This window comes from Mirounga leonina, unplaced genomic scaffold (assembly GCF_011800145.1).
Source record: "Mirounga leonina isolate KUSES-001 unplaced genomic scaffold, KU_Mleo_1.0 Mir_97, whole genome shotgun sequence".
Lineage (NCBI taxonomy): Eukaryota > Metazoa > Chordata > Mammalia > Carnivora > Phocidae > Mirounga > Mirounga leonina.
The window spans coordinates 6071578-6097419 of record NW_023270889.1 but is presented as its reverse complement, the minus strand read 5'-3'; the positions used below and the strand labels follow the sequence as shown (position 1 = coordinate 6097419).

The 25842-nt window shown below is 39.0% G+C and overlaps 1 protein-coding gene and 1 pseudogene across 1 annotated transcript; one reads left to right on the top strand and one right to left on the bottom strand.

Moving 5' to 3' along the window:
* Window positions 1–3986: 3986 nt before the first annotated feature.
* On the bottom strand, window positions 3987–10605 carry LOC118006569 (40S ribosomal protein S4, X isoform-like). Its single transcript, XM_034999289.1, is given in 3 exon segments — window positions 3987–4654; window positions 4657–5338; window positions 7214–10605. Coding segments are annotated over 3 exon segments (888 nt in total). The 5' UTR covers window positions 7303–10605; the 3' UTR covers window positions 3987–4537.
* Window positions 10606–24257: 13652 nt separating this feature from the next.
* On the top strand, window positions 24258–25517 carry LOC118006512 (annotated as a pseudogene).
* The last annotated feature ends 325 nt before the right edge of the window (window positions 25518–25842 follow it).

The window sequence follows — 25842 nt, the reverse complement described above, 5'->3', positions numbered from 1 at the left end:
CTACAGTCCATTACACACAGCATTGCATTGCTTCATATGGAATATGTATTGACAACTTGATTAAAATCTTGAAAAGTGTAGTAAGTACCTCACTGAGTTAAAGGGGAAATTGGCTATGTATATAAACATATGTGGAAAAGCTTGAAAGCCAGTTCTCATCAGGTAAGGTTATATGCTACCTGTATATAATAGCCTCATTCTAACAGAATCTGATTTCCCAGCAAACTCACTTTTTAAGAGAGCCCTCCCACCAGTATAACTTAAAGAATAGGACCTCTCCCTCCTACCCATCCCAGACGCGTAGCCACTTGGAACACTCATTATTCTGCTCTCCATTTATTCTCTCTGGATCTCAGTTTCCTCATTGGTAAAGACGAGATAGTAATAGAACCGACCTCATTAAGTTGTGAGAATTGAATGAGATAATGTATGTAAAATGTGTAGAAAATGTCTGGTGTTTTATAGGTCTTACACAAATGTTGTTCCAGAAAAATCTTAGCACAGGTGTTTCTGCCAGATGACTGTACATACACATTCTTCACTTCTTGTGAAATCACACACTAAACATAACAGCACTCATTGGAAAAAACAGGGTTAGGAGCAGATCCGCAAAAGCCATGGCACTTTTAATGAGGGCACTAAGAAAAATGATAAGAATCTGGAAGATACTAAGATTGAGCTAAATCCCCACTAGTCTTTGCCATGAAAATCTGTCACCCTGCCCTTTGATGTCTCAAAGCCTGGAACTCAAGCTTTCCCCCGGAGATACAGGTCTTTTGTTTTTTGTTGTTGTCTTGTTTTAATACAGGAAAATACCAACCCAGGTTATCAACCTTCCATTTACAGTTTCCTCAGGTATAGTTTAGCCTAGGGGACAACACAGTAGGTAGTTGAGGCTACTAAACCAGCCCCTTTCTTTCAACTGAAGGAAGATATTTAGAGCCTTTTCAGCTTTTTTTTTTTTTCAAACTCTTCAAATACCATTAAAGTTTTGTTTTGTTTAACTGTGAAAAAGCTTACACAGTTGATCACTTCAGGCAATGAACACACTGGGAAAAACCATGTTTGGTCCAATTTGTTTTCTGTGTTATGCTGCCCTCACTCCCCTAATTACCAATTGCGTATTAGTTGATTTGCATTTAAAAACACATGTTGTAGCAGAACAGACTGCAGATCTGATAAAAAGATATCCAGAGGATGTGAGAATTGTGCTGTAATAAACAGAGCCTTAACGATCCAACTCCCCAGCATTCTTTTCAAAAGTGACTTGAGTCCAGTTATTAAGGTCTAAAGATGCTGATCTTGTTAGAAGTTTGGGATAGTGTGTGCCTTGGTGCACCCCCGCGGTAAGCAAAGACGATCAGCCTTGATGTATCTGGCTAATATATTACCCAGAGAAGGCAGCTCTACTCTTCAAACTCCCTTTATATCTCAGCCCGTAATAAGCAAATAAAACTCAGCTCTGAGCTTTCTCACAGGACATTCTTTTGCGGATGGTTTTTTCCCTTCCTTTGGTCATTACTCATTGCCTATTTTTTTCTTTTCTCCTTTCTCCTTCAGAACAGGTGGACAGTAAGTCTACTGTTGTTCTAAAGGCAAGAGCTGTTTTCCTGAAAGATTTGAGGTGCTCGCTCCTTTGAGGGTGAGTACTGGGAATGCAATATTAGAGCAAGCAGCGAGCTCCAATGGCTCACGGACCCTCTTACACGACCGATGCTCCTATGGACTGCTCGGCATACCCGCTCTCCCTGCTCTTTGTTGGGAGACAGTATCACCAGACAAAAGGGAAACCACAAACTGTTGTGGGTAAGGCATCAACTGCTGTGCCAGCAACAAGATAATGAACCTTGTAATGTTGTCGACATTTGTTCTACTCTTTACGTGGCGCGTAATCACGCTCTAAAGATCCCAGTGCTAGAAAAAACTCAATACAAGTTCACTTTGCTCAATCTCTTTGTGGCCCAGGTGACCCAAGTTTCTTTAAGAGGTAAAGTTTTCTGAAGTCCTGCATCCAGTCTTTGAATATATGAACAGTAATTAGGCGAAGTGGGGACTTGCTGAGTTGTGCACTAGCGAAATGAGTGGAACGTTAGCAACGTCGGTTGTGATCATTAACGAAAGGGAAGGCAGCAGATCTCAGAAGAATGCAGAGTTGGATTCCTCTCCTCAAATTAGCAGAAATATGAGAGGGGTGGCCTCGTTTGGACGTGTTTTGAATCCCCTCATCCTTGCAGCTGTCTCCCACGACCCCACCGGTTGATAGGATAAGTCATCAGTATCTGTCCTATTTCATTCACCTTATTTCACACTGTAGTCTCAGAACTCCTGATAATAGTGTCCAGACTCTAGGCACATGTCTTCTGAGACTGCGTTCTTTCTGAGGTCAGTAACAACTGTCAAATCTGATGGGTAAAACCAGGTTCTCATGTGCCTGACATCTCTACCACGTTTGGCCTAATTGTGCACTCCCACACCCTCCTCTCAGAAACTATCTACCCGTGGCTGTTTTCATGGGTCTCTGTCTCTCTCTGTCTCTCTCGCTCTCACTCTCACTCTCGCTTTCATTCTGCCTGCCTGCCCCTTCACTTCTGCCTCTCTCAGTATGCCAGCTCCATTTTCTTACCTACAGACTCTGTAAGGCCTGTGGCATTGCTGATGCCCTGAAGTATTAACTGGCTTGTGGCTCTGGCTTGCCAGGAGGTCAGAGCTGACCCCACATCTACACGGCCGTTTGATCCAGTGCGCGCTACCGTAGAGTCAGGCAGATCTCCTAAGGCAAATGTCTGAGATAGAGAATCTGCTTGATTACAGTCAAACCAAAGGATGAACTGATCTGGGGCCAGGTGTACGCTTCTTGTCTAATCAGTTGTGGATGGCGGTGGGCGTGCTCCCCACCCAGTAGGCCTCATAGGAGCACTGGTGAAGGCCAAATGACTGTGAGTTCATGGCATAAGAGTTCTTCACTTTGTGCCCCCCAACCCATCTCTACCATGGTCCATTATTTATCTCTTGTTAGTCCCCTGCCCTCCCCCATCAGTCCTTTGCTACGTCCACAACAGAATTTTTGCCATTTTTGCCTCACTTTTTCCTCCCTTTGCAAATGTCATTCTCTCTGCCTGAAATGTCCTTTACCATTTCTTTGTCTGCAAATTTTTTTCCTTTGTCTGAAAAATTTATCTTTTGCCATCCAACTTCACCTTTTCTGGAAATTTCACCCTTAACTTTTGTAGGCACTGCTGCCCATCTCTGAGTTCCCATTCTCCTTCGTGCTTACTGCCATTTTAGCACTTATTATACCCGTGGGCCCTGTTTAGTAGTGCACTTGTCTTCCCTGATAGAATGCTTGCCTCTTGAGTTACAGTTCTACCTCTTAGTCATCATAGTTTCTTCACCAGCGCTTAGGATCATGTCAGGAACGCAGTAGGGATTCAGTAAAGGTTTTCTGAAGGAATCCATACGTAAGTGAATGAGGTACTTGAAGTGAATGCGGAAATAGTAAATCAGGGTTTAGTAAAAGGGGAAGAAAGGGAATGATATTACTCATTTTACAAATGACAGTCATTCTATCAAGATGCTTTTTGTCAAACACATATACCTGTGCTAGGCAGATTTTTACTGTTTCAACTAACTTTTCTATACAAAGTAAAGCTACATTTATGGGGATAGAAATTGATGCTATTGATGCTATAGCTTATCCATCTTATGGATCCCATTAAAATGAATTTCTTTGCTGTAAAAGAAACTATAGCTTTCCCTAATGTTGACATCCTGGGGAAATTCTTACCATAGCAAAACTTCAATTGGTCAGCACTGTTAAATCTTTCTAAACTGTGTTAATCTGGGGTAAGAGTAGGTGATAAGAATAGAGTTTCATTTACAGAAAATGTAGAACTATATAACTTTTAAACAAAGAATTCAGTTACTTATCGCTGCAAATATACGACCCCAAAATTAAGTGGCCTAAAACAACAACCTTTTATTATATCTCAAATTTTATTAACCACAAATTCAAGTAGGACTCAACTGTGTGATTCATCTGTTGCATGGGTTATCCACTCTGGTCACTTTGTGACATTTAGCTAGAAACTGAGCTATTCTGGACAGTTCAAGACTGCTTTCTCACACACCTGGTGGCTGGATGGGGATACTGAAAGGCCAGGCACAGCTGGACTCTTCTCTTCTCTGTGTAGTCTCAGGACCTCTTCAGCACTGAAGCTGAACTTTATGTATGACAGCTACAGGATCCAAGAGACCAAGGCAAAAGCCATCATCATCCTAAAGATCAGGACCAGAACTGATGGAGTGTCACTCTCACTGTGCTCTTTTGGTCAAAGCAGTGACAGGCTGATCAGGCTGATTCAAGGGTGTGGAGAAATAGACTTCATCCTTTGATGGCATGTGATGTTGGCAAAGAAGAAATGAAGGTGATCGTCTTGGGAATAGTTACCACAAAAATATAACTTTATTACTTTTTTATCATGTTATATTATCTTTAATTAAGTATAAAGACTTCTAATCATGTCATCTAGAGACCATTTCACCCACTGCTCTGTTTGGTTGCCAGTCTCTTGTCTCTCTCTTCAGCAACGGTGAGGCAGATACCCTTTCCACGGGGAAGAGAAATCCATGGTTTGTTGCCTTTGCCAATAAAAAAAAAATGTTGAAGAGCTGGGTGGCAAAGCTGTTGCCATTGACATCTTTCACGTGAACTACATCAAAAGAACCAGGGTGTCTCTCTCTGCTGATGATCACACCAATTCTTCCCAGGTTAGCACATCTGCTTATCATACACAGATTACCAGTGTCAAACTTGATGAAATCAGTGATCTTTCCAGTCTCCAAATCAATCTGAATGGTGTCATTCACCTGGATGAGGGGATCAGGACAGCAGATGGTGTGAACATCATGGATCACCAGATGAGGGATTCCTTTTGTCCCCACAAAGATCTTTCTCTCTTTGCACAACTTATACTTGGCCTCCTCAGGTGTAATCCAATGAAGAGCAAAGCAACCCTTGGTGTCATAGATCAGGTGGAAATTCTCCCCAGTCTTGTCAGTGCTGATGACATCCATAAAACCAACAGGATAGGTTATATCAGTTTGAACCTTGCCATCAGTCTTAATAAAACACTGCAAACAGATCTTCTTTAATTCATTCTCTGTTAGAACATATTTAAGTCCATTCTTTAGGAAAATGATGAGATGGAGACACTCTCTCAGCTTATGGGGACGAGTAGATGGGTGAGGAACAAACACACCAGTCAGTTTATCCAGCATCCACTGTTTTGGAACTACTACAAGCTTCAGATGCTTCTTGGGACCACAAGCCATGGCTGCACTAGGTGTGAAAAGATAAATAATTACTTCAAAGAAGATACAGTAATTTGATTCAAGTTTAAATCAATCAATGAATAGTTATTGGATATTTATTCTGTGCCTTATTGTCCCTTTAATTTTATTTGGCCTGCCTTAAAGTCCTTAAAAGACCTGTTTTCATGGAAAAGATGCCATTGCCAATGACACTTTTTGAAAAAAACTTCTCAATTTGGCCTTAAAAAAGAACAAGCTCTCCCTGGATTGGGTCTCAGAAGAGGCAGAAGCTCCAATCTAGATACCTGTGTGAGTTCACGCAGCTTAGCGGGCCTTTTCAGAGTTCCTGGTTCTTTATCTGCAAAATTTATTTAATTAATCTTTACTTAGTGTCTACCCTCTATCTGTACTGGTCTAAGTACTGATGATACAAAGAAACACAAGACTATTTCCTCAAAGAATGCACAAGGAAAGGGGCACATTCACAAACAATTATGATGCAGTTTTATAACAGTTGGTACTGACTGCTAAGGTCTCTTTCATATCTAAGGTCACATGACCCTGTTAGTTTTAATTAACTTATAAATAATTTATATGTAAATGAGTATCTTTGAAAAATTTATTGCCTTAAGGATTTAAAATATGTGTCTGTGCAATTTTTGTTTACATTATTAATTTTTAATTAATGGCATTTTAATCTCTTCTTACAGAGTCATAAGACTCTAAGACTGAAAGTGGCTGGGAATATATCCATTCCAATCCCTTCTTCTATAGACAAGGAATTTGGGAAACAGAGAGCCTAAGGGACTTGTCTTCCATCACACAGCTTGTCATTGGCAAAGGCAGGCCAGGCCAACATGATCCACACTTCATGGACCTGCTTGCCTATAAAGACGTTTTAGTCCATCATCTCTCCCCCGACTGAGGTGCTAAATTCCAGAGCCCTGTCCAATTTATTGCATGTTGTTTATCTTCTTCAGAACTTTTGTGCTGTTTTGATAAAAAGAACTTTAATCTGTCTACTTCACAACTTTTGGAAATTATATAGTGATATGTTGACACATACTTCTTTGGTCGTGGAGGAAATTTGAACTAGAGAAACACTAGGACATACTGTTACAAGTTCTATTTCCACTTGCTCTACAATTCTCAACTGGAGTAAGCTTAAAAAACACAGTTGTTCACAAAGACAAAAATTTCTTTGTTACTCAAACCATGGTATTATCCTAATTTTTTATTACTTATAATGAACAAGACATGTGCTAGAGACATGGTTTTCTTTCTCTGAGCTGTCTGGAAGGGGCACAGATTTCTAGAATATTGGCACTATAAGGGATCTTAAAATTCTTCTAAGTAAAAAAAAAAAAAAATACTTGTGAATCTCCACATTTTACAGATGGGAAAGATGAAGCCAAGGGGTCAGCAGCCTTTTCTAAGGTCCCAGACAGCCTTACCCAAACTAAACCAGAGTCTAGCTTTCTGATTCCCAGGCCGTGCCCATGTCTAAATGCAAGAGATTTGCCGAAATATTCTCAGAAAATTGTATTCTCATTTTTGATGAATGCAAGGATGCAATTAAAGCTATTCTCCTCCAAAAAGAAGTGCTGATATTTGCTATACATCAGAGAGAAGCTTCCAAAATCTCTCCTGCCCGCTCATTCACAAAGACATTTTCCCCTCAGGCAGTTCAATTGGACTACATAGATATGCCCTGGGTGATCAGTAAACATTCAATTTGTCTTAATGAAAGTCAGACAAAAGGGATGAGACTTCCATGTTTGCTCCAGTGATTTTTGTTGGTATCAAAATGGTTTGCTATGGAAATTCCTTGAGCCATTGTTTTCTGCCCACAGATGTTTTCTTCAAAATTGTCTAAGTTAAGGAAAGATTTGTGTAGACATACTGTAGACTAGAGCAGAAACTAGTAGGAGCCAGCCACCCCTCAGGGCAGCACTGAGCGGTGCATCCGTCTTTCTGCTCTTTCTCTTCCATTAAGGGCCATCAAATCTTCCTAAATTTTCTTCATATTTGTTCGCACTTTCCTCGAAACATCTACTCCTTATCTTACTGTGGTCTTTCTTGTGTTTTCTTGTTTTTTCAGGTATCGGTCCAAATCGATTTGAAGACAGAACAATGTTCAGGAACCACATGCATTTATGTCACAGAAACAAATCATCTGAGGGAAAGAATGGATATTTCACTTTTATCCTTTATGTACTGATGTTATATACACATAACCTGACTCCACCTGTATTTTGAGTTGAATAGGAAGGCTTTAGTTTATTTTAAAAATAGGCCCCATTGAGTAGACTCACCACTCTTGACCTAATTATGAAGAAAACACCTAGACCTTTCAAAAATCTTCTGATTCTGACTCCCGGACAGAACTGATATTGGATTAAATCTGACCTTTGGGGCACAAACCCCTGAGGCTATTCACTTACTCTTTTCAGTGGGCTTTGCTGATATTTTCCTCTGGTTCTAATGTAGCTTAAAGTCATGTCTTTAAGACAGTTTTTAAAAAATTAGAGAGAAAGCAAAAAGCTAGCCTCAAGGCATAGGCAAACAGTCCAGACTCATCCCTTTGGCAGGCTGAGAAATCTCCACTTGGTTGTGGCAGTGAGCCTAATGAGAAGAAAGCCATTAATTAAATAAACAAAACATTGCAATTTGGTCAGAGGACTGATACAAGTAGCAGCACATCGGCCAACCCCCAGCCCTTTCTAAGAGAGACTTACACATGTTCTAAGGAGTTGGTTTGGTTTAACCTACTGCAAATGCTTCCAGAGAAAGAACTTCAGAGTATACGCTTAGGAATCGTCAAGCTTCTCCTACACTTTGGCTTTATCTTAGAGGCTCAAGTTAACTGTAACATCTTGGTTGCATCCCTTCCACATGAGGAGAGACTAAAAGAATAATCTCAACCTCCAGGTTTTAGGAACTACATAGCCTAGAACAGTCCTGTTGGCTCTTTTCTTAGATGACTTCATCTGTTGGCTCCTACACCCTTGGTGTCTCATGACCTACCCTGGAAAATTGGGACCACCCCACTCTGGGTCCTGTGTTCTCTCTACTACACTAGTCATGGTGGAGATGTATGGTGAAGAAAGCCCTGAGTGCTGTTCTTTCTCTGCTGTCTGGTCCCTAGCACAGCTGTGGCACCTCATTGGACCCTGGCCTAATGGTTTTATGCAGTCAGATAATTATTCACAGGACTTATCTTCGTTGAGCACATGCTGGGGAGAAAATTAATACCAGGATACAGGAAACATTATCAGCCTCAGATTCAAAATTGGCTTCCAGTGACTTGATTCTGGTTTATGTTATGAGAGGGAAATGAATAGTCTGACTATCGTCACTATGAATGTTTTTGCTGAGCCCCTACCCCATAACTTCACAAGCATACATTAGAAAACACAGGTGTTTCATGCTGTTTTCCAGTGATGGGGATGAATAATACAACCATCTATGTTGCCTCTTTTGGTCCTTGTTGGGAGCAATGGCATGCATTTGTGCCATGATTTTGGAGGAGGGGAGTCCCATCTGTATTTGAGCTTATGTGTTATGGCTCCAGATGACCTTTGCTAAACATAGAAATATATCCTGGAAATGGGACATACTGACCCCTAATGAGCACTGTAACAAGTTTGATTAAGATTAGGTAACTTAAAAAAAAAAAAAAAAAAGATTAGGTAGCTTGAATCCAAAGCCATAAAGAGAGGCAAGATTTTTGACAGAGGAGAAAATTAAGAAAAATTTCTTAGAAGTTCAGATCTTTGTAGGTTGTAAAAATAAGGACACTATACACTGAGGATCTATCACACAAGATCCGGATCCCCAGGCAGTGCTTAGAGAAAAACAGCTGAGAGATCCCAGAGGAGGGGAGCCACAGGTAAATTTGGAAGGGATGATGGTGATGAGAAATAAGACAAGACAGCACCAAAGGCAAACCTTGAGGGAAGCTCATCCTTGATTTGAATGTGAACTTGGAGGAATTCGTATGACCTTAAAACGAGTAAATATTGTTCAGATATATTACCTAAAATTTGTATTTAGACTTTAAAAAGTCAAATCATCTTAAACCAGCAAACATCTTGTAGCCAATTTATTTAAAGTTTTGATTCATCCTTCTCAAGTGAACAGTGGGACTGTCGGCCTCTAAATTACCAGCGCATGGTCACTCGTTCTATTGGTCACTGCCAGAGCAATCAGTACTTCTATGGTCAATGTGGGGGAAATAACTCCATGAAATAGCCTTCTGCTCCACTGCTCATTTTCCATCTAGGTCACTTTACTCCCTCGTTAATGGCTCCATACTTCCATTCAATCCCAATTATGAAAACAAAACACACTGACTTATAGATTCCAACATTTCATATCGCAATAACTTTTTTCCTTAGGTTGTGGCCAAGATGAAAACACTTTAGCCAAAATGATTTGAAACACAAAACTTGTTATTTTACCTCCTGATCCATCGGTAAAGAATCAAGGACATAAGAGGAATGTACTTCCATTTGAAGGAATGCTTTTCAGACGGTGGGCGTAACTAATTTGTTTTACATGTATACCTTCTACAGGATATCCAAACATAGTACCTAGTTAAGTCTTTTCACAATATTGTAACACCTGTTTTCAGAGTGACTCCAAACAGCAATGACATATGAGGTTCAGTCGTGACCAATTGGGTCACAATATACAGAGAAGAAAAATTTCTGATAATATCCATTGTCCTAAATCAAAGAATGTCTTCCAATGTTTGGTGATTACTAAGAATGGGAACATAAGCAAAGATTGAATTTCATCCCCAGATCTGCAAATGAGTTATATAGGCCCTATCCACCAACATGCATGGTCTTGAAAATGGTCTTTTAAGTCATCCTGGGAAACTCAAACTTCCTGTTTGCTGTGTGTGCTCAGAAGTCCTCCAAGCAAGTGAACAAGTAGTAGAACAGAGGCCCTTCCTGAGGAGGAAGGCTGCAGGAAGCAGAATGTGGAACAATGGGAAGGCAAATCGGTTTCTGGTGGTGAATTCCTTCCTGATTTTCACACCACAGTACAAACCTGAGCTCCTGCTCCATTTTAAACCACTTGAAGCTGCTTCCCATCTTGGAGTGGGGCCGTACATTATAAATTCTCTGTTGGCTGTGAATCTAGCCCTTTTCATTTTCTGTCTGTACTTTCTTCCTCCTCCCTGTCCACCTCAGTTCTTCAGTTCCAGTTTTGTGAAATATGCTTAAGAGTGGAATCTGAAAGAAAGGAAGGACAAGAGAAGAAAGAAAAAAGAAAGGAAGAAAGGAAAAGAGAGAGGAAGGAAGAAGAAAGGGAAGGAAGGAGGAAGAAAGGGAAGGAAGGAAGGAAGGAAGGAGAAAGGGAAGGAAGGAAGGGAGGAAAAAGTAGAACTTGCTTACTCCCTTATCGTATATTGACCAGACTTTCTTTTTTTTTTTTCTTTTTTTGCAAGTTGTTTTTCTTGCCCCAAAAGAACATGTCTTACTTGTTACAGCAGTTAGTATGTTTCATTCAATTGAATGTCTGTATTTCCAAAATCAAAAATAGAATTTGAAAAGTATTTTGAAAGCAGGAAGAATCACCCCTTCTGGTGTAGTGATGTTGCTATTTTTAAAAATCTCTTTAAAAATGAAATAAAAGGTCCTGAAACTAATGTAACACTGTATGTTAACTATGCTGGAATTAAAATTAAAAATTTAATTAAAAAATGAAATAACAGATGTTAATAACTTTTGGACTGGTAAGTGAGCCTTAAACAATTTTTTTTTTTTAAGTGGGCTCCACACTGGGTGAGGCAGGGCTTGAACTCCCCACACTGAGATCAAGACCTGCACTGGGAACCAGAGTCGGACCCTTAACCAACCGGGCCACCCAGGTGCCCTGAGCATCACACAGTTCTTAAACTACTGTTTTTACCATTTGCAAAATTTTAATTGTAGGATAGATTGTAAATATTTAGATGCAACTCCAAAGTTCTTTTCCTGAATTCATGATTGTTAAAAATTGGAGTAAAAAGTTATTTCATGTTTAATTTGTATTTGTTGAAAACGGAATTAAAAATGGTAGACAGAAGACAGAACAACAGAGTTGTGCCTCTGTCTGCATTGCCAAGGGTGCTGTGGGCGTTCTGGCTGGTCCACCTGGTCCAGAGGGACCCAGGGCCGGTTTATCCCACCTCCACCCTCATGGAAGATTCACCTCCGCCCAGGTTTTCCTCACGCCCCGTCCTGGAAGGAGAAGGCTGGTGGAGGCTGCTGGGTGGCTGGTATCACACATACAGACAAAGCCTGCGCTGGATCTGGACTGTCAAGAGGGACTCGTGTCTTGTTCTCATCCCTCCTTCCTATTCCTGCTGCTTCTGCTTCTAAAATAAACTTGATCACTTAAAAAAAAAAAAAAAGTTTTAAGAAACTTCTGTTGCAGGGTTGCGGTGTTCTTGTCTCACGGAGTCCAAGAATGAATCTCGCAGACACAAAAGGGTGAAGTGAAGTGAACGTTTATTAAGTGAAGTGAGAACAGAAAGGAAAGGAAAAAGCTCTCTAGAGTGAGGGGTTCCCGAATGGGTTGCCACCGAGGGCTTTTAGGGGCAGTCTTCCAGTGAGAACTGACCAGGGAGCTTAAGTCCTCCTGACGTCTCTCTCACTCATAGTACCATATTTACTTTCTCTTTGAAGTTTGGTAATTTTTAGTGGTCCAGCTGCAACTGTCATGGAGATATCTCATCTCTGACATTTAAGACGTAAGGAGGTACTCTCGTTATGTTCCCTTATCTCCGGTTTTGAACGCCTCAGCCTTTCTCCACATCTGGGATTTCTGTGAGGCTGGTCATGGGGCCTCCTGCGTGAGCCTAGTCAGGGGATTGAGGGGCCTCCTCTCTCCCTGCCTAGACCTTACCCCTTCCCTGCTCACCAGACAGGACCTATGGGCAGAAAGAGCCATACTGGGATTGCGAGGAGTGACTGATTGTATACTTTTTAATTAGTGGAGGTTAGGGATAGCACGAGTCTCCAAGGAATCTGGAGGCAAGGCTTTGGGGACCTTGAGGGGCTAGCTGCTGCCAAGATAAGGTTACTTTTAAACATTCAGGCACTAAAGGCAGCCACGAGTTCCTTGAAGAGGGTCACATTCTGCATGCTTCAGGGATCTGTCAGTGGGCTGCACGCCATAAGGAGAGTTTAATTTAAGCTACATTTCTTTTGCTTTTGTTTCCCACGTCACGTAAACATGTTTTACCCAGGTTAGAGTTTATAAAGATTTCTCGCTAAAATATATGTGAGTCTCTCTTAATTTAATCTTCAACCTAACATTTATTTTTATTATTATTATTATTTTTTTTTTTTTTTTGAGAAAGAAAGAACACACACAAGGAGGAGGAGCAGAGGGAGAGAGAGAACCTTAAGCAGGCTGCACGCCCAGCGTGAGCCCCTCACAGGGCTCGACCTCATGTCCCTGAGCTCATGACCAGAGCTGAAATCAAGAGTCCGACGCCTAACCAACCGAGCCACCCAGGCACCCCTTATCAAATTTTATTTTGAAGCCAAGTCTTAAAAACTAGAATGTTTTTGAAGAGAAGTGCATCTCAGCTAACCATTTCAGGACATAGGGAGGTTCCTGACGAGAACCCATAAGGGATATGAAGTTTCTTGGGGCTTAGCTGTTGAGCTGAAGTAGGTGCTGTATTTCTTGAAGTATTTCTTCAAGTTATAGGTAAATGGTAAGTTTTCCACTTTTTTTTTTATTATTATTCTCTTTCCTGTATTGGTGAGCATGCCTGTGAGGTTTGTGTTTCTTGGAATGGCTGGTTAAAAAAAAGAAAAGATTTCTAGATTTGAATTGATTAAGTCAGTAACCAAGTGTTATAGACTATGCTTTATAGCACATCAACACATAGTATCCTTTCTAATAGGAGGTGGCTGTGCGACAAGGTCTTATGTAAGGTGAGTGGAGATTTTACTTATGCATTTGGGAAGATAAAACTTCTCATAGTATCTTGTCATGACTAACTGAAGTGCAATCTTGTTGTCAAATCTAACTTGTTAATATTTTCATTTGCTCATTCTGTTTCCCCTTATTGATATTGCTCATCTTTAAAGACTGGTGTTCAAGACTAGTGAAGTTGTAGGGTTGTTTTTTGTGTGTGTGTTAGTGAACAATTCTGGATTTACTGAAAGAGGAAGTCTGAAAGTACTGATTAAGCGGTTTGATGTTACTATGTTTGAAGGCCAGTTTTCTCAAAAATTTGCCGCGTATCCTTTTCCTGCAGAAAATTATGTAACCAAGTCACAAAGCTGTTGTGTGTGTGTGTGTGTGTGTGTGCGTGCCCTGAAAAAATTCATTTGCCCTGACTGAGAATTTAAAATATAGTTGAGTTTTACAATAAAATAAAATATATTTGAGTTTTAGAGCTTATATTAAGTTTGTGGTGGAATAAAAACAAAATATTAGCCTGATACTTTTTAAAAAAATTAAACTCTAGAAAACTTTGGCTATAACTTGTGAATAACCTAGAAATCATTATCTGTAAGTGGATAATAAACAGACGCATTAAAAAAATTAGTTCTTCCTCTGAGGTTTAAGTTTGGGGGGGGGGTTGCTCCCTAGAGGACATTTGGAAATGTCTAGAGGAGGTTGATTGTTGTAATGACTGGGGACAGCCCCGGGTGTTTAGTGAGTACAAGGCCAGAGATGCCAAATAATCTTCAGTGCATACAAGACATTCTGGCTTAATGAAGAATTCTCGCATCATAATGCCAACAGCACCCCTATTGAGAACTGAGGGTGTCCCTATTCTTAATAGGTATGATATATGGGAAATATTAGAAAACTAGACTGGATACTCTTCTTTTTTTCTTTTCCAGTGCAGACTCAGGCCAGTAAAATGAACTAATTAGGAAACAAATTTCCTCTTCCTAAAATTATAGTTAACACTCACTGTAAGCAATTGGTAATTTAAATCAATGTTTGTGCCAAGGGGTTTGATGGTTTTATGTAAGGTGGCAATGTACTGGAAATAGTTTAAATCTTAATGTGGGAAAATAGTGCTATTATCTAAGAAAACAAAAGATTTCTTGTAATTTTAAGTGCTCAAAATTGGGACAATTGGAGATTTAACCACTTTGGACCTGAAAAATAGGTTTTAAAATTAAAGTTGAACCTGGGAAGAGCCTAGACATCATTGTTTACATTGATGATGGAATAAACATAAGAAACTCTAGAAACTCTAGAAACCTATATAAATACCAAAGAACAGGATAAAATAAGCTCTGTATTTAGGTCAGCCCTAGCCAACTAAACATTTTTATCCTTCAAATGGAATTTCTCCATCAAGAAGAACTATGGTTGGATTCATACCTTTTTAAAAATTTCATCAAATGTTTGATTTAATAATTTTTAAGTTAAAGAAATAATTTTTTCAAGTCCATTAGAGCAATATTCCTAAAGGCAATACCATTTTATTACATTCTTTTTTTCAAGTTTTTAAGATGTAATTTCTCAGCTGATAATGACTCTGGCTCCAGTTCTTTATTATTGAACTAAAACCCATGAACATCTTGGTTAATCTCATTGTATATGTGTAGATGTGGTTACTTTCATGCAACAAGTCCCTAGCTTTAATACCTGTTTAATATAAGAAGATGCCTTGTGAGCGTTCAAAAATTTTTTTAATCTTCTATGGTGCAGCTGGGTTTTAGTTATGTATTTCTCCGTTCTCAACTTCTTGAGTTATTGCTGGAAAGCAAAGTAGGTAATAGTTTTTAATTATAGTTGACCCTTGGGGGACCTGGATGGCTCAGTAGGTTAAGCTTCCAACTTGATTTCCGTGTAAGTCATGATCTCAGGATCCTGAGATGGAGCTGCCTCATGTACTCAGTGGGGAGTCTGCTTCTCTCCCTCTTCCTCTCCCTTTGCCCCTTTCCCCACTTACACACTCTCTCTCTTTGTCTCTCTCTCTTTCTCTCTCTCTAAAATAAATAAAATAAATCTTTTTAAAAAATTACAGTTGACCCTTGATACAACATGGAGTTAGGGGTGCCAAACCCCAGCACAGTCGAAAATCTGTCTATAACTTTTGACTCCTCAAAAACTTAACAACTAACAGCCTACTGTTGACCATTGACCAGAAACCTTACTGATAACATAAATAGTCAATTAACACATATTTTTTATGTTACACATATTATATGCTATATTCTTGCAAGAAAGTAAACTAGAGAAAAGACAATGGTATTAAGAAAATCATAAGAGAAAATCTCCAAAAAACTTTCCAATATATTTATTGAAAAAATCTGCATATAAGTGGACCAGGTAATTCAAATGTATGTTGTTCAAGGGTCAGCTGCATTTGACTTTTGGCTACGTTTAAGCTATTACATTACAGTTAGTTGTACTACACTTCAGTTCTATGTTAGAGAACTCTTTGACATTCTCTTAAATAATCCTCCCAACAACCATGTAGGTTCAATGTTATTATTCCCAAACTATAGCATCAGAGCACTTACATAACTGGGTCCCAAGGTCTAACATTTGGAAAGGAGCCTTCAAGTCTGAAGCTCTTCCTATAACAGTATATAATATATTCTTCCTATTTTCATTTTAAATGTGATTGCCTCATATTTTAGCTAATAAAAACATTAAATAAAATCATGAAACTACTATAATACCAAAACTTGAACCTAAAAACATTTTGAATAATGGTCAGAAACCTTTTTCATTCCATGTAGAAAAAAGAAATTTATAAAATTTGACTTTACAGGTCTCTCTTGGGACTTTGGGCTCTGCAAGGCAATGTAAAAACAATGGTTTTCAATTTTCTTTTATTTTTTTTTCATCTTTCTTTCATTTCTTTTCTTTTGATAATACATTAATGAGAACTTTAAATCGAGATTTGGACAATACTATAAATGTGTTCTAAAGTGATCAAGAGAATTAAAGCAATTTAATTTTTTGCTTGTGAGAACCATCCCTAGTGTTATTCTTCATTTTTTAAAAGTCATATTGAATTTTATTTTTTTATTTGTTTTTTGGTTTGGGTTTTTTTTAAATTTCTATTCTTTTATTTTATTTATTTTATTATGTTCAGTTAGCCAGCATATAGTACATCATAAGTTTTCATTGTAACATATCGAATTTTGTGATTTAGTAGAAACACAGTGCTTTGTAGAAAAAGATGTTACCATCTATGGTGAAATATTTTCTTAGATGAAATCTTAAATCTGATTAAAAAGTTTTTAGGTTGACAGTTTTTATGCTTGTTTCTCTTTTAAAAAGTCATTTTATCTGTCACAGAAAAAGAAAAGATTGAATGACAAAAAAAGAAAAACTGGCATACAAATAGGAGACTTTGAGTTTTGCTGAAAACATAAGCAGAGAAATGGGAGGGTAGCTGGAGGTTGAAATACGGGTAATTGTTTTCTTTTGGTTTGGTTTTAAGATGGGAAAAGTGGGAGCACGCATACGTGTTGATAGGAGCCATCCAACAAGGAAAGAGAATTTGGTGATTAACAGAGAGAAGGGAGATATGTCAGAGGAATCTTCCTGATTCGGACAGGAGCAGGCAGGATCTGGTACACTTAATTCCACCCCAGATTTCTAAGAGACAATGTGGAGCACATCTCAGACTTATTCCAACTGAGGGGAGAGAAAGTGTGAGTATCTTTTTACCAAATCCCCAATTGTCAAGTCAAGACCTTCTATTTTAAAAGCCTAATGCATTATTATGAAGCCCCCTACGAGCTTAAAAAGGCCAAGAACAAAAATTTCTTTAACCTAAGTGAATAGTTATTTGTGACATCTGTAATGCCACAAACCAAGAGAAAAACAACGCTCCCATAAATCATAAGATGTGTCAACATGAAAACCATCCAATCCCTTTATTTTTTTATGAGACTGACGCCCTACCTATTGCACTGATGAGCCACCTTCCATTTATTTTTTTAAATGACACTTAGGCTAGTTAGTCGTTTGCCTGAAGCTTGAGCAACTTCCTGCTCCATCACTCTTGGATACATTAAACTCAAAGATTAGTCCTTCTTCTGTTGTAGGTAAAATATGTTCTACTTTAAACAAACCCACATAACAGCCTTAACACTTCTTTTCTGTCCTTAATAAAACCAGGCTCTCTCCTGACCTTTCCCCAGTGGTAGCTGCTACTTACCAAGTTTACCAGAAAGGTCAGGAAATAGAAGTTGGTGTCCTTCCTCTCCTGCACTCCTGACCCCCTCCTTTCTTCTTCTAGACCACAACTCTTGCCTTTCTATCTTCCTCTGGGGGTTAACTCAGCCTCTAATCCCACAGATTAGTTTCTAGGCCATTTCTTTTCTCACTTCCCAAGGAAAACCTCCCTGATTCCAGACTCTCTGCCCCTGCCATCCTGTACCTTGCCTTTGTTACACTGTGAAGATTGTGATTATAATAGAATTCCAAATTTATCTATATGTATTTATTGGCAGTACTTTAGGTGGCCCTCTAAGTTCTAGCAATTTACACTAAGTTTTTAAATTTGATTCTCATGATAACTAATTTTATTCCAAGTTTGCAAATGAAGAAAGTGAGGTTTGGTAAGGTTAGGAAACTTGCCAATATTATGCGGTTAGAAGGCTGTAAGCCAGTCCGGTGTCAACTCAGGGAGCCCAACTCCAGAATTTGCTCTTCCACCCACATGGTTTCACGGCCTCCAGAGTATTTTAACTTGTTTTTTCATTACTGTTTATCTTCTTGAAAGACTCTAAGCTTTTGGAAGAAGGGATCACATGTACATTGCCACAAACCTAGCATGAGTCCTAGACTCATGCTCGACACAAAAGAAGTGTCTGATCTACATTTGCTGAATAAATGAATGAATAAACCAGTTGACACCCAATTCTGCATTGCAAAATAACTCAAGGGATGGTTGATAGTTTGGTGATGGGTCAGTCGTTTTATTTTCCTTTGATAAAATCAAGTATATTGACTAAAACTGAATCACAAAAATAAACTACTTCATACTAATCCATAACACCTGTGTGTAGATTTCTATTTTTGAAAATTGTCATTTGCATGTAAACTTCTCCGTTTAGACTGGATGGAAAAAAGGCCAGTTTCAATTAATGAAGTATCCTTAAAGGGATTAAATTTTATTCCCCAATTGTGTATCGCAATAAACCAAGGCAGTAAGATTTGCTTAATGGATATAAATAAATAAATAATTTTCCAATAAATTTTTAAAGTGTTAACTGTAAATGCCCAAGATTATACTAAGAATAAAGAATATAAAAGGAGAAGATCTAAACTTTGTTCTTAAGTACTTTACAATCTAGTTTGACCTATGAGACATCAGGAACAGACCAAGAAAACGTCTACTCAATGATATTTTATGTGATACAGATCATAACATTATAGATATTCTGAGAATATATATAGATATAGATATAGATATAGATATAGATATAGATATAGATATAGATATATCATTATAGATATTCTGGAACTTGTGCCTGTGGGCTGGAGAGGTCAGGAAAGTTTAGGGGAGGAAATGGGATTTGGCTGAGAGAATACAGGCTTTTCCTGAGTGGGTTGAAGGGATTTTAGGACAAGGGCAGGGAAGGATAGGGAAATGAGCAGACTAGTGGGGAGTTGGAGAGTAGAACAGCAAGGCATGTTGCTTGCCATGAAAACAGTTTGTGGTAGGAAAGAATTATAATGCTCTGTTAAAAACCAGCTGGCTGATGGAAGAGAGTGACTGCCAAGCTGAGCATTTAGACTCAACATAAGAGAGCCATTGTGGATGAAGAGCAGAGTGTGGATATGATAGAGGTTACTAGGAAATAAAACCAACATTACTTTTAGAAGGATGACGGAAGAGCAGAGGCTGAAGTAGAGAGATCAGCTAGGAGACGACCATAGTTACTTAAATATGAGGGGAAAGGAGCCTGGATTCTAGTTGAGACAGGAGGAATCAGAAGGAATAGAGAGATATAAGAAAGCCTATGGAGGCAGAATTGAAAGGGCCTGTTGATTGACTGGGCATAGGTGTCTGCGGAAAGGAAGAAATAAATGGTGACATCAAGGTGGTAAGTCAGGAGAACTGGAAGCTTTAGACACACTGCTCTAGAGCTGACTGAAAACGTAAACATGGGATTTCTGAAAGCTTTTGCAAACATGAGAAAAAAATGATATAAAATCTTAGCTAGATGGGTATTCAGGAGGGCACGTGTGGGGATGAGCACTGGGTGTTATACGCAACTAATGAATCGTGGAACACTACATCAAAAACTAATGATGTACTGTGTGCTGGCTAGCTGAACATAATAACAAAAAGGAAACAGAAAAAAAAAATCTTAGCTAGAAATGTATTTGGGAATGAAACACAATTTACAAATTATTATTTTACATAAAAGATTATAGAAAGACTTTTTTTAAGATTACGGAGAGGTTCTTGAAAAATTTCTTAAGTAAGGAAACATTCTCCTTACACTTGTGTGCTGACTATAGAGGAAGTATTATTTACCCGCTAGAACTCAGATGTACCTCAAAAATGTAACTTTGTTTTCTGTGAGTTCTTCTTGACTTTCTGCCTCTAACTCAACGATTGAGGGAAAACATCTTAAATTACCAAATTAGTATTATTGTTCAAGGTAAACATTCAGTCAGTTCAAAATTTAAATTCCCTATCAATATTGTCTTTTGCTCTGTCATAGGATTTCTATTCTACCTTCTGTGTTTCATACTCATAGAGGTGGTGGGGTAGGGCCTCTAATCCACAGACTGTCATTTCACACCATGCTGGCTACCGCCGTGATGGGCTTTGTCGTACTGACTTGCTCAGCGTCTACCACTGGTATTCATTTTGAACTAGTCTTTCCATTTGGTCTTTTAAGGCTTTATGCAGATACCCAGTATGAAATGTGTGTTCCTTGTCATAGCATTTACTCAAGGCCTTTTCTGTTCCATCAGTTTTCTTAATATCTTCTTACTCTTTCTAGGCACACAAGAGCTGTGGAGACCACAAATAGGCTTCCCACAACTGGTAAAATTATCCCTAGCCCATTTACTTCCTCCAACATTGCTGCTTTCTTGTTCACCCGCCATATTGTTTGTGACACCATTCTGAATCCAGGGCTTCTCTACAAGCTTTGTAATCTTTTCAGTCCAGGGCATCAGAGTTCAAGGCCCAGTATTTTTGGATTCCCCACAATTTATTTGGATATGTTTTGCTGTCCCCTAGGTTTCCAACTCTGGGAGAGAGAGTGGTAAGAAGATTTAGTGGTGTACTCAAGCCAGCTTATTTATCCCAGCCCATGAAAGTTCAGAAAGGTTGCCAGCTAGTTGTTAAACACAGACTTTATCTTAAATTAAATTATATTAACTTGCATTTAAGTTAATTAAAAACAAAGGTAATAAATACTCCAAATCATCACATCCTCATGATCTTAATACATTTTTACTAATTTTATTAGCAGTTTACTAATAAAATGGACTTTACTAATACCTATACCCTTGAAGTTACTTATGTATATTTTCTTTCTAACTCTGCACCCAATAATATCAGATTCATAGCCTGAAATTGTCCATAATGTGAGTATTTACACAACAGAAACTGACAAATGCTACAATTGTTAAACATTTACCAGCACACCACTACTCATGACTATCTCTTGCCCATTACTTCCTTACACTTTTCATCTCTTCTTCTCCTCTTTTTTCCAGTGGTCTAAGGGTTTTATTACTACCGTGTCACGTGTGACAAGACCTGCTTTTGCATCTTCCTCTTTTACTGGGTCAAAAAATGTAATAATGGCATTTATTATTTATTAATAAAGAAGGGCAGCAGAGAGCCTAGATTTTAAAAATACATATTGTCCTTATTGCTTGACTACTAACTTGCTTTCCAAACCCTGTCTTTGTAATGAATAAAAGGACAGACCTCAGCCAAGACTCCAAATCATCCCAAACTCCAAATTAATACAGTTCCATTAGTGAGGATTTATTATAGCAACAAGTAGTAATAAATTGTCTATCTTGAGTTCTGAATAATTCACAATTGCAAATGTGCTTCTATATTTTACTACCTTGGCATTCTTGAGTTCTCATAACTTTCCAAGTTTCTCATGGTAATAAAGCTGATTTAACTAGTAATTAATGAACAGGAGTAATTGTATTCACTTGGCATCTTTAACAAATGGAATCACCTTAGTACAGCAATGTCAAAGCAGAGGATTTTCTGTGCTTCTTTTTCCACGAATGGTATGGAGGAGGTAGAAGATTGCTTCATTAGTCACTAATAATCACTTATAAAATTGGAGAAACCACAGACTAATGAATCTTTCAGCTTCTTCTAGTTTCTACACTCAGTCCTAGTCCAATTAAGCTCTAGACTAAATCTCTATTTTCTTACTCTGTTGATTAAATGGCCACTTTGCCAGATAGAATTTAAAAGAACAAGCATTTGGGAGATATATTTATTGCCAAATTCTCTGATGAAATGATTCTAGTTCCAGAGTAATGCAACATTTTCCAAACAAAAGAAACTTAGAATTACAAAGTTTCACTCTTGGGAAAATACTGAAATTCCCCCCCACCCCAGAGAAAATTAAGGGAAAGTGGAATTTCTATTATGGAGACAAAGAATCTATTACTCTGGAGTGTTTCTATATTGATACCTTGCAATTACACAGTGGTTTTTTTTTTTTTTACCTTTATTTCTCAAAATAAATAATACAAAGTTTACCTGGGAAGGATCATTCTTGAGAGAGAGCATTACATAGGTGATACAGTTCACCTAGTTTTGCAAACTCTGGCTACCAAAACCTTGACTAATGGCTAGGCAGAGCCTACTCATCCAGGTATCACATATAGCAATACTTGAAGGTTTTCATTTAATCTCAAGACTTTATCAAGAAAACAGAAATATTTGTGGTAACGATTGAAGCAATATACAGTAGTGATAATGCTGCCTTATGTTAATGATAACCAAAAGAGAAAAATAAATGAATTTCATGAAAGAATTAACTAAACTGGAAAAGTATACATTGATAAGGTTCTCATATCACCTGCTGATAACCCAGCATAGCTAGAAAAAATGATCTGATCTCATCTGGATTTGTCTCACAGTGATTTTCTTTCAAATCTTCTAAGACAGGAGAGCTTTTTTCCCTTCTCATCCCTTATTTATTTAATAACTGCAATTATTTCTTTTTGCTCATGCACTTACTTAGAAGCAACTGTTTATTACATTTCTGCAGATGTTTGCCTCCCTCTAAAGTGCTCTACAAAAAGCTAATTGCCTACTTTTCTGTAATAGAAATAGCTGCATCTTGTTTTAGCTCTATGTTGTTTTCTTACCTAATTGTTCTACGACACTCATCCCTCTGTCATGATGTAAACATTCCACATGTGAAGAGCTTCTCTGTCTATGTGGTCAAGAGAAAGCATTACATCTTCCTTAGAGATCTGAGGTGAACATGGGTCTGTCACATCATAGATGGTCCCAGTGGTCTTTTTGTAGACAATCAACCAAGCAACAATGGTAGCAACAATTTAATCCCTCATTGCTTAACCATTTCATGCTCAGTACCTTTTATGCCATAATTTCCTGCAGATCTGTGGGCTTATTTACTTTTGACAATTCTCCGAATGAGTAGAGCAATTATCATTTCCTTATTTTACAGATGAGGAAACTGAGCCCTAGAAATGTTAATTGACATGCCAGACTTCAAATAATTGGTGACTGAGCTAGTCTTAGAAGACAATCTTCATACGGAGAAATGTTTATGATATGTTGTCAAATGAATTTTTAAAACACAGAAAATGGAAAAATGCATATAAAGATTATATGCATAATAGAATATTAATTGAAAATACACACATATATACATACAAGAAAGAAATTACTGCTCAAAAAGCACATTTTATAAATATCAAATAGGCTATAATAGATACTATGTTTACAGAGAGTAGCAGACATGGTCCATGCCACACTAGAACTAATAATCTAGTGAAAGAGACAAATGCTACTAAAATAAATACAAAAATAAATCTATAATAACACATTGTGAAAAAAGTGTAAACACAAAAAACCAAGGTGCTATGACTAGCATCTAATTGAATATAAATGAAGGTTGATTAGACTCTGAAGAAGTTAATTAGGTCAGAAAACAGAAAGATGACTAGGAAGTAGCCAGATGAAAATGTTGGAAGATCTTTTATTTTCTCTTTTTACTTTTCCGACTTTCCAAATCTCTACAAAACACAGATGTTACTTTACCAATCAGAAACTATGAATCTGTGACTTTGATTCTCTCTCTGGCAGAGTACTTTCTGTCAAACCAAACCTCCTAGAAAAGCAACTCTAAATGCTGAAATTAAAAAGAATAATAAGGGCAAGAAATACTTTAGCAACAAAGTAACCCGAGAAAAGAAAAATCCACTGTAGTAAGAGAAATTCTCTGCCACTTTTCCTTTTAAGGAATTTTCTGATATATGAGTGCTGTGGGCCAGAGTCCTAACAAAAACCAGCAGATCAGAGCTTTTTTTCTACTTCACAGTTCTCTGCGGGACAAAGGCTAGGAGGATGTTGAACATAGCCAGAACTCAAGGAATGGGTAATGTCCTTGGAAGATTTTAATGCACTTCTCAACAGTAACTGATAGAACAAGCAACTAAAAATCAGTAAAGACACAGAAGATTGGAAGGACACTCTTAATAAATTTGGCCTAATTGAAATAGATAAAAGACTACAAAACTTCTTCATACACATTTTCAAGGGCATGCGAAATATTTACCATACAAATAATCATATATTGAGCCATAATATAAGTCTCAATGGTTTAGAAGGATGGAGATATATAAATATAATCCCAAACAGCAGTGGAATTTAGCTATGCATAAGTATTCTAAAATAGCTGGAAGCAGAGGGCGCACATGCGCAGTGGTGTGGGGAGGAGCAGGGACCTGGCCACAAGATGGGAGGCTGCCAGCCAGCAGCAACCCGGCAGGGCAGCGGGCGTGTGCACCATGAAGGGAACGCAGGCACTAGGGTCTTCAAGAATTCGAGCCCCAACTGCAAGCTCAAGGTGTACTTTGGCAAGTGGGACTTTGTAGACCACCAGGACAAAGTGGACCCTGTGGATGGCATGGGGCTTGTGGACCCTGACTACTTAAAGGACCGCAAAGTGTTTGCGACCCTCACCTGCACTTTCCGCTATGGCCATGAGGACCTGGATATAATAATACCCCAGAATCTGCCCTGCTCCGTCACACTGCAGCCAGGCCCAGAGGACACAGGGTAGGCCTGTGGAGCAGACGTTGAGATTCGAGTCTTCTCTGCCAAATCACTAGAAGAGAAAAGCCACAGAGCTCCATGCATCTGGTGATCTGAAAGGTGAAATTTGCCCCAGAGAAACCAGACCCCAGCCTTCAGCAGAAACCACCCACCGCTTCATTTCTGACCAGTCCCTGCACCTTGAGACTTCCCTGGACAAGGAGCTGAACTATCATGGGGAGCCCCTCAGTGTCAATGTCCACATCACCAACACCTCCACCCAGACCGTCAAGAAGATCAAAGTCTCTGTGAGACAACATGCCAACATCTGCCTCTTCAGCTGCCCAGTATAAGTGTCCTGTGGCTCAGATAGAAAAAAATGACCAAGTATCACCCAGTTCCCCATTCTGAAGGTGTACACACTCACCCTGCTGCTCAGTGACAACCGGAAGTAGCATGGTCTTGCCCTCGATGGGAAGCTCAAGCACAAGGACACCAACCTGGCTTCCAGCACCATTGTGAAGGAGGGTGCCAACAAGGAGGTGCTGGGAATCCTGATGTCCTACAAGGTCTAGGTGAAGCTGGTAGTGTCTCATGGTGGGGATGTCTCCGTGGAGCTGCCTTTTGTTCTTATGCACCCCAAGCCCCACAACCATATCACTGTTCCCGGGCCCCAGACAGCTGCTTCTAAAACAGATGCCCCTAAGTACACCAACTATGCCACAGATGGTGATACCGTGTTTGAGGACTTTGGCCAACTGTGGCTGAAGGGGATAAAGGACGAGGACTGTGAGGATCAGTTATGATAGAAGGGGGCTGCAAGGAAGGGGGATGGGGGGGTGCTGGGAAAGGGAGGATCCCAGCCTCTCTGCCCTCCTTCCACTTAGCAGCTTCCTCAGCCAACCTCCCTCCCTCCCTCGCTAGTCACCTCCAGACATGCACTGAATCATCTCCTCTTGAATGTGGGCATTACATTTTGTCTCCAGCTGTGCCTCCCCAATACCCCAGTGGGTGGCAAGCTGTGTCCAAACCTATATTTTTTGGAGGGGGATTCTGAAAAGAAGAGTGACTGTAGGGAAAGGAAGGAGAAAGAACTCCCACATGCGACCTCATACTAACAGCCACGGCCCACACACACCCTGACTCCCTTTTCCTTCAAGAGGAGGCCCGGGGGGGGGGGGGGTGGACAAGGTCACTTCTTTGTTTCTGAACATAAAGAAGAAAATAAATTTTTAATAGGAAAAATAATAATAAAATATTTGGAAACTAAGTAATACACTTCTAGA